The sequence below is a fragment of the Paroedura picta genome, chromosome 12 (genome assembly GCF_049243985.1).
Source record: "Paroedura picta isolate Pp20150507F chromosome 12, Ppicta_v3.0, whole genome shotgun sequence".
Taxonomy (NCBI): domain Eukaryota; kingdom Metazoa; phylum Chordata; class Lepidosauria; order Squamata; family Gekkonidae; genus Paroedura; species Paroedura picta.
In genome coordinates, this window is record NC_135380.1 from 24,332,895 (window position 1) to 24,349,527 (window position 16,633).

Genomic DNA, 16,633 nt, shown 5'->3' on the forward strand with positions numbered 1-16,633 from the left:
GGTCATGTTGACCCACCCTCCCCTCCCCAAATGGCCAATGATGGGCCTGGAGGGGGTGGGAAGGGGAGTGGGCCCAGGTGGGTGTCTCCACAGCTGTGCTTCCTAACCACTTCTGGGGTTTCTCAAAGCATGAGAAAGGTTTCTGGAATTTCTCAATTGTAAAAAAAGTTGAGAAAGGCTGTAATAGAGGGAAAGATACAACTGGTTTGTGCTTGGAGGCTGTGTCCCTTATGTTTGGAAGAGGAGCAGCAGGGCTAAAGATAGGAGTGGGGCATAGTTGGAAGAGAAAGAATAGTGACCGAGTTAGACCTACGAAACATTTTTCTGCTTACTGTACTGCTGATTTTGTTTGTTTGTTTTAATGTTCTGCCTCTTTTAGCCCTATGATCCTGGATTGTGAGAAACTGGAATACAGGTCACCAAACTCCTACGGTGCGGTAGCACTGAACATGAAGCAGCAAACCTTGGTGGACAACTTTAGCCTCCATTCTTTGAGCAGTAGGTGCCAATTCATGCAACTTGATGTCTTGTCTTTAGAAGGAGTTTGTGTCTGAGCTAGTAATCCCCACATTGTGTGCTGTCAGAGAATTGCTGTTGTGTCATCGAGAGGGAAAGGAATCGATCTAAGGGTTCCTATGAGCCCCAAGATAAGTCTGATAGCTTTGTGCCTGCATGATTTGCGGCGTGAGCTTTTCCTTGTCCCATTCTGGGGAGGGTCATTCTGCTCCAGCTTGTGTCTGGGTCCATCACTCCCAGTGCCGAGATGCAGCAGAAATAGTTCCTGCTCCTGACACAGGCCCTTTGTTCCTCTGCATGAGTTGCTGCTGCTGGGCAAGTTTCTTCAGTTGCCAACCACACCCAGAACAATCAGACCCAAAGGATAGGTGCCCCTTCAGAAGAGGAAATTCTTACTTCTAACACACTGTAAAAATATCTTGGGTTGGGGCAGGCGGGTGAAGTGTGCATGCGCTTTGACTCAGAGGTTGAAGAACAGGGTGCAGGAGTTCCCAGAGGACCCAGCCAGGTACCCAGAGGCATTAAATAAGAATCTTTCAGGTGAGAACTGCTCACTGTAATAAATAAATAAATTCTGCAGCCATTGAACATTATTCATGTCATTGCCATTCCCTGCTGGGAGAACAGGAGATGAAGTAACATGAAGGAAGGGTACAGTGTTTGATCCAGCAGCGACAGATTAACTTGAACATCTTTGTCTTTGGATTGTTTGGCCATGTGGCTGGCTGTATGTACTGCTCATCTTGTCCATGCGCCATCTGTGTTGCTGTCTGCATTGCACTTAGCAAAACAAATGAAGTGGGTTGGGTTTTTTTTCTCAGGGCCACGGGCATCCTTGTAGACAGACACAAGCCATTTGTTAGTGTGAGGTTCCTTCTGCTCCAGACGCATCAAGGAAGAAATATGGCAGCAAATATGGCATAGGCTCTGAACGTTAACTCTTAGTGAACATGGCTGGTAGTGGTGGCATTTATAACTCTGAAGACCGAAATCTGAGGAAATGGAGATGTGTGTGTGTGTTTGTACACACAAACACACACGGGACCGAGCCCATTGCATTCAGGAATTCAACGGGCGCTAGATTGGGGGAGTGGAGTGGGAGAACTCTGCAGATGGCCTTCCCCCTCCCCCCAGGACCTGTAAAGGCTGCAGGCTGCAGGCCACCAGGCAGGAAACTCACTGGCAGGGGTAGCTGTCATGCAGCAGGGAACTGCAGCCTCCAAGCCTCAGAAGGAAGTGTAAGGAGGAGGGGGTGGTCAGGGGTGGGGGATGTAAAACGATTGGCTGGCTGTTGGACATACAGGCAAGCTGGTTGGAGGAGGAGGCAGCCAGGGGCAGGACAGCTGTCCTGAGTGTCTCCCTGAGCTTTGGAGCAGCTCAGAGGGATTATATATATACCAGGGACTATATTCTCCATTTCCCAGCTCAAAAGAAGGGTGGGAGCAAATCACATAGTGCTTGGGAAATATTTGAGGAGCTCTTGTGCAGCATGACGTTAGGAGCAATCTTCTACCTTTTTAGCCAGCTCCTAGTTTGGAGGAAGGGCGGGAAAGGGTTCATCACAACTCCCCTGGCAAGTGACTTTTTTGTTCCTTGCCCAAGGGAGAATCTCCTTTGGCCCGTGTCTTTGGTTGCCGAAATGTTCTGCCAAGCAGAAAATGCAGGAAGTCACTCCGAACTGCAAGCATGGCCTCCCTGTTACATAAATGACGAACCTCACGTGTCGAGGTGTGTTTTTTAGTTTATCGCTGTTCTGCCTGACTGTGGATGTAACTTTCCAATTATCAGTTATTTTAGTATAATGCCTGAACTGCTCTGTGTGCGCTAATGCACAGGCTGCGTGACTTTCTGCAAATGGCTCATGAGCGTGCTTTTAAAAAAGAATAATCTGGAAAGAAAAGAACTTTGCCTGGGGAAAGCCTGCCTTACTGAGGCATGTTAGTTTTAGGGGGAAAGGTGATCAATGGAAACAGGCCTGATTGCAGGCAGGGTCAGCCGTCAGGGCAGCCCTGCAAATGTAATCTTATGCATATTCCTCTTCCCTGCAGGGTATGCTCACATTATCATCCCTTGCTAGTGAAGTCCATTTTTTCAGTTTTTTTTAAATGCCTCTTAGATATACAGCCCGGTTTTTGGACGGAGTCCCTAAAGCAGCTTATGACATTTGTAAAATGTTCCGGATTCCATTTTAAAGAGATAAAATATATGCTTAAATTGAAAGTTATAAAATAAACAGTGTGAGGAGATTGAGAACAATTCTGGACTCAATCAAAAAGCAAAGCCAAACCACTCGGAAGCCAAAACAACCTCATGGTCGTAGAAAGTGGTTTCTTTTGGATATGAGGTAGGCAAGAAGTCGAAGGGACAACTTAGAGCTTATTCAGGGTACGGGAGTGGAGGAAATAGGCTAACCAGTTCCGGTTGCAATTGAGATTTTTCTTAGTAAATAGAAAGGATGGGTGACAAAGGCCCATTCTGGATCAGAGATGTTTGAGCATATTTATTAGTTACTAAGTTCAGAAGGGCCTCACTCTCTTCTCTGATTGAGTTTCTTACTTCGGGTATGTGGTTTGCTGCCCTTGATCGAAAGGATGTAGCTCTTGATTGAAAGGATGCTTATTTTCACATTGCTATCCACAAATTATACAGTGAGACTGACTACAACCTGTAGTACATAACTACTTCTGCCGCAGAATGTTGCAACACCTGTTGTATGATTTATTCCAGAAGGGGTAGGGAAATTCCTTCAGAATAACTCCTGTTGCTTGCTGTTAGCTGCAGTAGCTACATAACCCCTCTGTGGCTAAAGGCAGTTTATTTTGGAGAACCAGAAGTGGGAAAACTAAAAAGGAAAGGGCACCATGGGCTTCCGGGAGTTATCTGGCTGGCTGTTCATTGGACTTATCCAGTTGGGAGTTTTTTATGTTCCGATTTCTAGCCCGCGTTTTCCCATCATAAATCTCTAGCCTAATGGCGATTTAAAGGCTTAATGTTGCCATGCTGAAGAAACAAGAAGTGGAAGAAAAGAATATGAAGAACCTCTTTTGAATCTCCAATGAAGAACGACAACAAAGTGGTCTCAGCTCTGGTTGTGCATTCTCGTTGCCGGTGACCTTTAACAAAAGGGTAGTAGCGTTGTTTTGTGCTTTGTGGTTTTCTAAATGTTACAGGCAGCTTAAGGGCTCTGTCACTGATCTCATTCTCTTTCTGTCTGACCCTTTGAAGCCCCCAAGTGTCAAGCCCTCCCCTCTTGGTCCTGCCATTTGGACACACGGTTGTATCTAGGTGGCAGGACAACAGGGACAATTAGCAGGCAATGAAAGGCCTCACTTCTGAGCCATGAACTTTCCCATGGAGGAAACGTCCCTTTCAAGTCCCCCTCTACCAGCCAGGGCTCCTGCAGAGCTTGGTTTTAATCTTCCTCTGTCTCACAGCCTCCATTTAACTCTGCCCGCGTGATCCAGGCTCCCGCTCCCCCTTCCGCCAGCCAGACTCCACCACTTGATTACCATTGCTTCACCTGGCTTATGGCGTGAGTTCACAGACGGCAGCTCTGCACTCTGGGCTCATGAGATATGATGAGATAGAAAGAGATGTGTTGAATTGCTTTGGTGGGGCCAAGTTGATCCATCAGCCTCTGTAACTTGGTCCTGAGGTATCCCTTCTTTAAGGCGTTAGGGGCAGCATCTGACCCACTCACTGGGCAGGGCTTTTCTTTGTGAAGGCAAGAAGTGAACAGGTTCTGTGCAAGGACACAATATCAACGCTTGCAAAATTGCACTCCAGTTGGATGAAACTTGAGCAGGAGAGCTTTCCCATTTAGTCTGAGGAAGAGTGCCTGCGCTTGAAAGCTCACACCTTGAATAAAACCTCGTTGGTCTTAAAGGTGCCATTAACCTCAATTTTTGTTGTGGTGCTTCAGACAGACAGGGCTACCCACTTGAATCTATCTTGCCAGATTAGTTAGTGAATGAGAAGGGCCTTGAGCCAGCCTGGGTTCCCTTTGGAGTTAAGGGGGGGGGATTTTGTTTTATTGCTTTGATACTATGTGAGTAATTAATCACAAGACAACAAAAAGCTGAGGACGGCTTAATTGCTCCTTAATTTCTCTGCTGTTGGGCAAATCCTGTCCTTGCTGAAGCCTTAAATATGCATAAAGGTTTCTTATTATTGTAAAAGAAGAACCGGATGGAATGTCCAAAAATGGTTATAGGCTCAGTTTAGACAATTCCTTTCTCCTCGCAAAACATTAATTATTGAATTCAGCAAAAACCCAGGCATGCCTTATCTATTCTTGGTGGTGGGAAGTGCCATCAAGTCATGGCTGACTTACGGCGATCCCACCCAGTTTTCAAGGCAAGAGACATTCAGGAGTCATTTCTCTTTGCCCGCTTCTGCATCATGCCCCTGGTATTCCTTAGAGCAGGGGTAGTCAACCTGTGGTCCTCCAGATGTCCATGGACTACAATTCCCAGGAGCCCCCTGCCAGCATTCGCTGGCAGGGGGCTCCTGGGAATTGTAGTCCATGGACATCTGGAGGGCCGCAGTTTGACTACCCCTCCCTTAGAGGTCTCCCATCCGAATACTAGTACTGCTTAGCTCCTGATATCAGGCTAGCCTGAGCTATCAGGCCACCTATACTTAGGATGGTGTATATACTTTTATTGGCTGCAGAATTCTGTTTCCTGAGCATATCGCCTCCCTGCAAAAAGTTACAGTGATGAAGATATGAATGTGAAATGTTTAAAAAATATGAAATAAAATATGCAAAAGAATTCATGCCTGTATGCTGAGTTATGTTATGGAATTTGAATTGCATGGACCCAAGATTTTTTGACATGTATATTTTAAGTGTGGAATTAATTAGTCCTATCTATTTTCACGTCTCTGTGAAAATGTGAAATAAAAAATGCGAATTAAAATATGCAAAGGAATTCATGCCTGTATGCTGAGTTATGTTATGGAATTTGAACTGCATGCTCCTAGGATTTTTTGACATGTATATTTTAAATGTAGAATTAATTAGTCCTATCTATTTTCACGTCTCTGTTGTTTTATCTGGTGGTTGGCAGGTGTTCCTTTTTGGCGGAAAAGGTGTTCCTGTGTACTGCTTTGCACTGCAGCCCACTGATGAGGGCATGGGACATGCCTACCTGCATGCCAGCTTCTTGATTGATTAGATGCAGTTTGTTTGCAAATGCAAGGTGTTACACAGTTCTGTTGTACTGGTGCCTGTCTTCTGTCCCCCCCCCCCCCCACAAAGCTGAACACGTGAAGCCATGGATTTGTATGAGCTAACCCTTTCCCTGTATTCTCTTAGTTGCTGTGTCCTGCTCTGCCATCATGGCTGTGGGGATTACCTCTGCGCTTCTGCTGCACAAGCATTGGGAGGTGAGTGAAAATGGAGCACAGAGCTCTGGCTCTCTCTCCCCTACAAGAGTTGATAGCAAAAGCAGTTTTCCAGTGTGGGGTATCAGGGAGGTGCCTGGGCCTTTAAGGGACAACTCTGGTGGTTATGGGAGATGTGCTGGCTGCAAGACTCCAGGCTCTGCCTGCTTTTAAGATTCCAAGGAGGAGGTCTCGGCATTTATGGTAGTTTGAGTTTGAATTTGGTCTCAGCACAGGGTGGTAATATCACTGCTATACTTTCTAATGTGCATTTCATTTTTCCTTCCTCTGTAAATCCATTTTACAGATGCAATAATTGAGGCCAGGTGAAGGGCTGGTTCCATCTTAGTCTTACATCGCCGGTTAAAAATATGTGAATTTTTCTTACCTTGCCATATACGGCCAAGTAAATCAGAAGTTACTGGAAACCAGAGCTTGGCCTATCACCATCAAATTCCAAATTCTAAGGATCCATTTCCAAGAAGGGGATTTAACCCTTATAAAATGTTTACATGAAGATCCCTTTTGGACTCCCTGATCTGAATGGACAACCAAGATCAGAGAGAAAATTGCCCAGATTGGCACTGATTTAGATTCTTTGCTTCCTTTAGGTGAAAGCTATATCTTAAAAACAAAGGCTCAATGTTCATGAGTTTCAGCATAAATTTCCACTAATTCCACCAATTTGTTCTCCTCAGTATATTGGAATTCCATCTAATTTCTGCTTGAATTATCTACTCTCCCAAGCCCAGGAAAACCTTCATGCAACAAGAACCAACTCCTTCCCCTCTGTGATCTTACATGGCCAAAAGGTTGTTAATGCTCCCTGTCTCACATACTTTTGGATTGCCACCTTTATAATAATCTTGGAGAACACCTGATAGTCTATAGTTCCAGCACCTTGTCCAAACAATCAGAAACTGATCTATAAATTGCTAGCTAATCAAGACTCCAAGGTTACAGAAAAGGTGGCAACATTCTTGGTGGCAGTGTCTAAACAATGGAATTTTAGTTCGAAAAAGGACAATTATACTGATTGTTCATAATATTGGGGCTGTATTTGTCATTTTAAAAACTGAATGATGCCCATAAAGGTATTCTGTCTGTAATGTGACTATAATTAAATGGACACTTGCAAGCATGTGAATTGTATAGGTATGCTTGTTGGGTGAGTGGGATTGTCCCTGGCTCCCTTCCAGATCTCCTGGATCCATGACCGTGTAATGTGGGAACTGGTGACCTGTGCAGTTGCTGGGCTGCAGCTGGGATTTGAGCCTTGCACTATGAACAAGCTGCTTCCCAGGTAGCTGGGAAGATGGGCAGTTCCCCATTCTGCTCTAGCATCCAGAACTGAACATGGGTGGAAAGGCATAGAATAAACATTCACTGTATTTACTTTTATTATTTATTTGAACTTGTAAGCCACCTTCTCCACCAGAGTGGGCTCAGGGCGGTGAAGAATATGTTTAGCACTTGGTGTGGAGATCGACCCTTTTCATAAAGACAAGAATCAGAAATGGCTTAGAGGGTGGTTCTTCCTTTGGTGGGTTATATTTGCAGGAGTTTTTCCTTTTTCTGCATGCAGCCTTCCTTTATTCTCCTTGGCCTTCTTCTCTGTCTTCCCCCCTTGGGCAGGGCGTCTTCCTGTCGCAGCTGATGCAAGACTTTGTGTGGCTCACAGAGGAGATCTTGCTGCGCAACTATGACGTTGGGTTCTCCGGACAGGTGCGGCACGTGGTGCTACACGCCCTTTTCCTGCTGCAGCCCTGCATCTCCTTCCACCGCCTCTCCCTGGGGGATGTCCTGGTAGCTCCCAGGAGGACAGAGGCTGCTGTGACAGAGCTGAGCCGGCACAGCGCTACCCTCCTGCCCGTCTTCATCCAGGAAGCTGTTGGGGGTGAGTGCGAGAGGAAGATGGTTTGGTAGCACAGCAGAAAAACGGGAGCAGCTGTATCTCAGAAGGCTTCATGCTACCCCAACTGGGCCCTGTTTCTCAGGCAGCCAATATCCTGAAACTAGCCCCTTTCCTCCGAAGAAAACTGTGGGGGGTTTTTAGGCTGCTATATAAGAGGCGGTCAGTGCCTTTCCAGTCTTTCAAGTTTCCACTCACTTCACCTTATTGGCTAAAAGGTGCTCTGTGCAAAGAGGAGGGGATGGAAAATGACAGCTGTGAAGCTGAAGAATAAAAATCACAAGAGGTAGGTCCTCAAGCCAGCAGTGTCAGCTCTAAATGGGCAGTGCTAACGTCTGTGGGCCTGTGACGAAGGCCTGACTCAAGAGCTCCCTGGTGGCTGCTACTTCAGGTGTTTGTACAATTGCAAGGAAGCAGATGAAGCTGCCCTGTGCTGTGCCTCTCCTGGTTTTCAGATAACACTTTCTGAAACTGAAGATATGTACACACACAAAACTGGAAAGGTACTTGGAACAAAACAGCAAACAGTATCAAAACTCCAAATATAATTCAGGAGAGAGAGGATGAATAAATCAACAAACAGGAGGGCAATCTTTTTTTTTGAGTATTTAACATTGGATGTTTTGATGCTACTTAAGTGCATGCAGTGTTTTTCATGTTAGTTACCATATTTTTGTTGTATTATTATTAGGGGGTTGCTTGTTTGTCAGTGTTCCTTATCTGCATCCTCTGCTTTGGTGGGTGTATCCCTGTGATGCTTGTAGCTCACTTCCCCCCTTCTTTGGCTTGTTTGTGGCCTGCAGTCAGCATGGCCCTCAGTCCACTCAGCCTGATATGGTCTACTGCAGGGGTAGTCAAACTGCGGCCCTCCAGATGTCCATGGACTACAATTCCCAGGAGCCCCCTGCCAGCGTTTGCTGGCAGGGGGCTCCTGGGAATTGTAGTCCATGGACATCTGGAGGGCCGCAGTTTGACTACCCCTGGTCTACTGCATATGGTCTACTCCAGCAGACTACTGAGCACTCCAGCGGAGACCTTTCCATGCCCTTATCTTTGAATATGTCAGGGATTCAACCTGAGTATGCTCTATTACGGAGACTTGCAGTGCCTCTACTCAGTTATTTATTTCCTACTCATGAGGCAGTCCAAGAACCATGGACTTCTTACACCCAATGCAAGAATTGTGTTGTTAGTCCAGAAAACATTGTGATGCATGGGCTGGGGCTCATGTTGCAGAGCTGCATACTTTGAGGCAAAATGCTAAGTGGTCTTATGTTCAGTTTCTTCTCATGATTGGCTGAAGAAACTTCTTACTTATCATTGGTCAGCAAGCAAGTGGCTGTTTGAAATCTTTGAAAACAGGTGGCTGTTTGTTAGCTTCCATTTTAGACAACAGTGATGTTCATGGCACCAAGTAATATAAGCAAAAAAGCAGGTCCCTGCCCTGAGGAATTTACAGTCCACATTTGCATGCAGAAGAAGACAGCCAGGGGGGAAGAGAGAACACTCAAAACAACGGTGACAGGTGAAGAGCTACACAAATATAGTTCTGGGTACTTGTGCTTAGTGTGTATAAGGGGTGCAAACCACACAGTTGTCTGGTATTTCTCTGCAGCCTGTGCTGTCAACGCCCTCCTGGTGGAGCTGCTTCCATATTTGGGAAGCCCCGAGCAGCTCAGGGATGCTGTCTTTGTCCAGGATGAGCTGTACTACAAGACTGCTTTGCTGGTCCAGTTGTTGCCCAGGGATGTCGTCCTACGCCAGGTGGGAAGTCTAGCCATCGCTTGTGTCTTTTTCCTCCGATGGAGACTTTGAAATCGTAGCATTGGAAGCCTGGGGAGGCTGACCCTTGATTCTTGATTGTATTACCAAGCTGTCAGCAGAGGGAGGTGGATTCCATGGGAGATATTGGCAGGAGTAGGGACTAGCTGGGGCAGTTTCTTCACAGTACTCTGTTCTTCTGCTCTGTTAAGAAGGTGCTGTTCACCAGCACCTCATGGCAAGGATTGTCCTTCCCGCGGGTTCTTCATCAGGTTGATGGGTACAAGGAAAGGAGCTTTCATGTTCAGCCAGAGCCAAACAGTGTCTTCACTTGATGCATGGAAGAGCTGTGAAGTAATGATGGATATGAGAGGGGAAGGCCTGTTGGAAGCACTGCAAAGGCTTGGTGGGCCTGTGAATAATAAAAGCAGGTCCCTGTTTCATACATGCAAAGGGAATCTCTTGATCAGGGGTAGTCAAACTGCGGCCCTCCAGATGTCCATGGACTACAATTCCCAGGAGCCCCTGCCAGCGAATGCTGGCAGGGGCTCCTGGGAATTGTAGTCCATGGACATCTGGAGGGCCGCAGTTTGACTACCCCTGCTCTTGATGATGACCACAATACTGAGTGATTGCTTGCATGTGTGAATGAATCGTTGCAGATGCTGGATCACAGGTAAAGATTTTGTTGAACTAATTGTGTTGGAAAGGTGGAGAGTTCTCCCTCCCTGGCTGTCTTCCAATAAAGGCTGAAATGCCATCTCTGGCGTGTAGGTTTCCAGAATGAGCAGGATGTTAGACTAGACAGTATTGATGTTAGCTGCCCTAAACCTATTTTAGGGAGGGGTGGCCAACAAATTAATTTTAAAAAGACCCTTTGAAGTTCCATCTGTGATTCAGTGATTGCATCTGCCTCTTCACTGGAGCTGGCTCCCACATTTAAGCTATACCTGATCAGGAAATATATGGGCATGTATGCTCACAGAAACTGTATACAGTGAACAGAGAGGAAAGTAGTTTAAGTTGTGATCCAGTGAGAGTTTAAGCAGTCTTAAGCGCCAGAGGATTTCATCAAGATAAATGCACTGTACAGGTGCTTAGCTATGGCTGCATTGTGGCTTGTGCGTAAGCCAGTTTGGTGTAATGGTTAGGAGTGCGGACTTCTAATCTGGCATGCTGGGTTCGATTCTGCGCTCCCTCACATGCAGCCAGCTGGGTGACCTTGGGCTCTCCACGGCACTGATAAAACTGTTCTGACTGAGCAGTGATATCAGGGCTCTCTCAGCCTCACCCACCCCACAGGGTGTCTGTTGTGGGGAGAGGAAAGGGAAGGCGACTGTAAGCTGCTTTGAGCCTCCTTCGGGTAGAGAAAAGCGGCATATAAGAACCAACTCTTCTTCTTCTAAGCACTAAGAGGAGACAAAAGTGAAAGAATGCTCTATCACAAACATTTTCAAAAGGCAGTCCAGAGTCATCTTGAACTCAGTCAATGTCTGTTCTATGAATCCACCCTGTGTTGGGCTGGATAGCAAAGCCTTTTCCTGTCTCTAACAAATTTACTTTTCCCCCCAGCCGTGCCAGTCCATGTATGACTACTGCCGGGTTGCTGTGGACAAGCTGATCCAGGATGGCTTGTTGGTCGCAGAAGAGGTAGGAAAAGCCATTCTTTGGGAATAGGGGGAGTGAATACGGTAAGAAAAGCAGCATCGCCATGGCATTTCAGATTTGCAAAATAGGCATGGGTGATTTGGCTCAGAGCAGAGTATGCAGAGAGACACCCCAGGCAGCATCCTCAACTATTCTGCTGCAACTGTGGTTTGGAATTAATTGAATTATCGAAGAGGCAACTCTCCCCCCCCCCCCATAATAATATGGAAGGAGGAAAGACCAGAACAGGGAATCACGCAGAGATGCAGTGGGCAACATTGAGCTCACAAGAGTCTTTGGTTTAATAAACATACTTGCTGAAATATTTCTTTATCCCAGCACACTGTTTGGGTATTACTAGTCTAGACTTAGTGGCTGCAGCAGGGTCTCCCATCTTTTCCTTGAAAGTTGTGACTGTCTCTTCTGCATGCAGATGGCCAGCAGTCGCTTGGTGTGTGATACATCCCAGAGGAACTTCGCCAAGAATCTTCTTTGGAAGGCCACAAATGACTTTGAAGACAGTGACAGTGACTATGATGAACAGGCTGGGAAGCAGTGCTTCAAAGTACCGTGAGACCATTCTGAATGTGGGCCCTTCACAGAACTCCCTCTGCTCTCAGGGTCTCTTCCTTGGCTTCTCCCTCTTCTTCTCCTTATTCCAGTAACAGGGCTGACTTAGTTCTAGAGGCATGCAAGGCCCCATGGCTTCTTAAACAAGCTATTTTGTATCCATAAAGTCGAGTTCTGTGCCCTCACAACAAGAAGCTGATATTTTGTGTTGGTTGCTTTGTGTAATTTTATGTGTGATGGTCCTGAAGAAGGGGAGCAACAACAGTGATATAAGGCAGGGGTAGTCAATCTGTGGTCCTCCAGATGTCCATGGACTACAATTCCCATAGCTCATGGAAATTGTAGTCCATGAACATCTGGAGGACCACAGGTTTGAGTACCCCTGATATAGGGTACTGAAACAATCCTTGGAGATCTTAGAGCCTGTCCTAATGTTTTCAAGTCTCTTTTCCATCCTTAAGGCCTTGTAATGTCCCTCTCTATGTGTTTTAACAAAACACTGTTGTCAGAATTTGCACTTACTGTGCAGTCTGGGCTGCAGGAGGTCATTGAAAAGAGTGAGGGAAGGAGAACTGTTTCTCTCTGCATATCATACCAACAGCAGGGGCAGGAAGCAGGTCAAAGTCAGGTTTGCAAATAACTTACTAAAAGTTACTCTCTTATGAACCTAATCCCATTGTAGCACATTCCCAGCCTGAAAAACAGTCAGGTCCAGTGTTCCCTCTAAGCTGTGCATGGGAGTGGCTACTCATTAGTACAGGGAGTCCTGTTCAGTAGCAGTCTGGAGCCATGCATGGTCTTGCTCTTCCCATTTTAAGATCACAGCAGTTTTATAAGGCTTAGGACAGCTTTTCTCAACTTTCTTACCATTGAGAAACCCCTGAAACAGTCTTCAGGCTTCGAGAAACCCCAAAAGTGGTGTGATCATTCAGAATATGGTTGGGAAGCATCACTGTGTACATGCCCAACCAGGGACCTTCCTCTTCCCACCCCTTCCAGGACCATCAGTGGCCATTTTGGGAGGGGAGGGCTGGTCAACATGACCATATATAGTCATATCACCTGATTAATGTTTAATAAATTTTAAAAATATATACAAATGAATTAATTCCCACCCATTCAGGAAACCCTTCCAAAGCTATCAAGAAACCCCACGGTTTCACAAAACCCTAGCTGAGAAAGTCTGGTGTGAACTGCTCTGCTCAGTAGGGGAGAAATTAGAGGGAACACTGTCCAGTTCCCTTCCTGTTCAAAAAAGCACCCATACCGGGTCACATGGAGATGAGTTTTACTTGCCAATGGTGACCAGGTAAGTGGCCTGGACCGGAGCTGGAAGTCTCACAAACTGCCAAGTTAGCTGTGGTTCCACGAGATAACCAGAATATCTGACTCCACACTGCTCTCCCACTGGCCCATGTGCCTTATAGGGAGCAGTCAGCCAAAACATGGAAAGTCCCATGTTCTGATTTTTGTCACTCATGGGCCTCTATTGCTTTGAGAGTTTCCTTTCCCTCTCCCTGGATCATTTGCTGTCTCTAGTGGTCACTTCGATATTACACCATGCAGGAAAATATGCCAGAGATAGCAGTGACATGATATCAAAACAACCTCTGGAGGACACGGAATGTGTGGAAAAGAACTAGAAGTGATGGGGCTCACAAGCAATGAAAATGAGTTTTTATTATTATTTAGTTAGTTAGTTTATGTAATTTATATACTGCCCTGTCTCACACCTCAGGGTGGTAAACAACAGTTAATTAACAACAATAAAACAGACTGGGGCCCATGGTCTTCAATATCACTCTTTGGTTGTCCATCACCCCTGAAGAAGATTGTCCTAACAGGACAAAACTCCTTCTGGAGCTTTGCGAAAGAGGCAGTTGTATAGAGCAGAGGAAGTTATTTGGTGTGATGGAGCAGCCTGTACCTGCTGAAATGTGTTTTTCTATACAACTGTTTAAAAGCAAGGCAAATCCTGTGTTTGAGAAGGGATGGCTGTAGCACATGTCGTCTCACCGTGAACTCCATGGAATCTGTCTGTCACTTTCCTAATTGCCAGGATGTTAGCTTGGCTGTGCCTTCGTTCAGCTGTCAGATTTTGGGAGAGGGGTCTCAAACATCCACCTCCCTCAGCGATGCTTCCCAAGGGGAAAAATGCCCCTGGGTATCCTGCTGGACATCACCCCTCGCCGTGCGGGGAAGAATCAGCTGCTGGGCCATCCCTGTCCCTCCCTCTGTTTCCAGGGCACCGCTGCATCCTCCTCCTAGGCCTGGCTTGACGTGGGAAGGAAGCCTCCCTCCCGCCTTCCTTCCTTCCCCATCCCCATTGTAAGAAGGAACATCCAATTACCATATAAATTCCTGCTCCTTTTGTTTCTCGGCACTCACCTGACACATTCTAAGTTCACAACCTGTCTCTTCAAATGCCAGCTGTGTGGGCTGAAGCTCTGAAACCTTTCTCTTGTGCTTTTGAAAGGGGAGAAGCGTTCTCTGTAATTAGCCGGCTGAGGATGGGCCCATTGAGCTGCTCTGGCTTGTTGCACTGAGGCTCCTGGCTGGCTCTTCCGTTATCTCTGCTTCTGCCTCAAACTTCTGGAAGTGCACTGCCATCTCCTGGGCACATGGGTACCGCTTCAAGCTTGTCTTGCTCAGTCGGTTCCTATTCCCCCAGGGATGTGCAAAACTTCCTGTTTCAAGTCTATTTTTTCCACCCTGCTGCAAAGGGTGGGTTTTATTTTATTACTGAGCTTATAGTCCGTCCTTCCCCAGAGACTCAGGGTAGATAAAAGCATTTTAAAACATATACATTTAATGAAGATTAATCTCCCAGTGCCACATCTTTTAATAAGAAAGGGATGGGTGCAGTAAACAAAATATAGTCACCAAGATGTAAAATGATAAAGCAAACAGCTAGGAAGGCCAGCAAATTTTAGATGTTAGTCTGGGACCTCAACCATAGGCCTGGTGGAACACTGTTTTATGCGCCCTGTGGAACTACAGTATTTGCTGGCGTATGACTACTTCTTTCCCCTGAAAAACATGCCTCCAAGGGGGGGGGTCATCTTATACGCCGGGTGCACTTCAGTTGGGATAGACATAGTTGCCCATAGTGGCCCATAGTACTGTATTTTGAGTGGAAATGTTGAGGGGTCGTCTTATACGCCCAGTCGTCTTATATGCCGGCAAGGTATTTAAGATCCTTCAGGGTCCTGGTCTCATTAGGCAGAATGTTCCAGACGGGGGCCAGGGCTGAAAAGACCCTGGCCCTGATTGAGGCCAATTTAATTTCTTTGAGGCCGGGGATCCTGAGCAGATTTCACTCACTTGAAGTTCTTTCAGGGACATAGTGGGAGAGGCAGCCCCACAGATATGAGGATCCCAGACCATTTAGGGCTTTAAAAATCAGAACCAAACCCTTGGACTTGATCTGGTCCTCAAATATATCTGTGGCTATTCAAGACATTTGCCTGCATTAGGCGGCACCCTTTCTGAAGCACGTACTGATCTCTGTTCAAAGTGCTGACAAACTGGCCCATTAAACTATTAAACTAGCACCATACATATTATTCAAGAGAATGGGGCATTGCACACATTTGCTTATTTGGTGTGAGCTCAATTGCACAGCTTGTGCTGCGAGTCACACTTCCTTTTTCATGGAATGTTTGTTTTTGTGAATCCTTTTTGCTTTGTTTGGCATGCCAGATAGAAAGCTGATGGGCTGACATAATCACCCAAAGAATGGTTGCAGCAGATTGGGTTTTGGTGATCCACAAGTCATGCAGATTCCCTATCCATTCTTCACCCCTCTCTCTCCCTCCCCCCTCCCCCCGCTCCAGCTAAGCCACCAGGAAAACTGTATGGATGCCTTTATGTTCCTCTGCTGCCTCCTGGGCCCCTTGCTGAAGACCTTGAGGAGAGCGCTGGTCTTTCTGGGGGAGTCAGAGTGCCTCCAGCCAGGTATGCCCCTTTGCTGTTGCGATGTTCATCTCTTGCCACGTTACTACTTTAGGAGAAGGTGGTCATCACTCAGTCCAAATTCTTTTACCCCCACTGTTCTCTTCAGTGGAATCCAAAGCAGGCTACAGAAGACAAATTAGACAAATAAAGCCAGACAAGTTTCTTTCAGTGTTTGGAGAAACTTTTTCCTAAAAATATCCTTTGAGTAGCTTTGTAGCACGTATCTGTGGTTATCTATGTAAGTGTCTGACCTTCCTCTTGAATATTCCAATAGTACATGATTTTGGATGTGATTCAACTAGCCTTATGAGGTTCCTGTATAGAACAGCTGGTGTCCTTCTGCTACGCTTCGGAATACTTGATTCTAGGTGTGTGCACTCAGGTATACTCAAGCTGAAAATAAACAAGATTAGCTGTTCCCTGACTGCCGGAGAATATCCAGAATGACCCAGAACACCCACAGATTCTGGGAGTAATGAAAATTATCTCCCAGAATTCACAAACGCTTAAGGAGCCAAGATGGAGAGAGAGAAACTGGTCTTCGAAAGTGTTGTTGGGGCAATCTCTAGGGCAATTCTTTTCTGTGGAAAGACCTGGTTTCTGAAATTGGAGGCCAGGTCTATCGCACCACTTGTGGGGTTTCTTAAAGCCTGAAAAATGTTTCAGATGGTTTCTTAATGATAAAAAAGTTGAGAAAGGCTGCATTAGAGACTTCCACCAACAGCTGGGTTGGACATGCATAACAAAGAATGGAGCCATTGTTTCCTATGGATGGCAGAGGGGATAACACTTCTCCTATGAAGTAATGGTGCTTAAAAGGAGACACACTGTTCAACAAGACCAGGTTCCTCTTGCTACCTCCCTTCTTGTTTCCTCTGGGTG

The 16,633-nt window shown here is 46.1% G+C and overlaps 1 protein-coding gene across 8 annotated transcripts in view; it reads left to right on the forward strand.

Annotated features, from left to right (window-relative positions):
• GPAT2 (glycerol-3-phosphate acyltransferase 2, mitochondrial) overlaps window positions 1-16,633 on the forward strand; it is a 61,159-nt gene that overhangs the window by 39,954 nt on the left and 4,572 nt on the right. For all 8 annotated transcript variants that reach the window (XM_077304997.1, XM_077304999.1, XM_077305000.1 and 5 more), the window contains exons 13-19: window positions 380-498; window positions 5,837-5,907; window positions 7,540-7,801; window positions 9,432-9,580; window positions 11,150-11,227; window positions 11,658-11,789; window positions 15,631-15,751. In XM_077304997.1, the coding sequence (XP_077161112.1) occupies window positions 380-498; window positions 5,837-5,907; window positions 7,540-7,801; window positions 9,432-9,580; window positions 11,150-11,227; window positions 11,658-11,789; window positions 15,631-15,751 (932 nt within the window). The remainder of the gene's footprint in view (window positions 1-379; window positions 499-5,836; window positions 5,908-7,539; window positions 7,802-9,431; window positions 9,581-11,149; window positions 11,228-11,657; window positions 11,790-15,630; window positions 15,752-16,633) is intronic.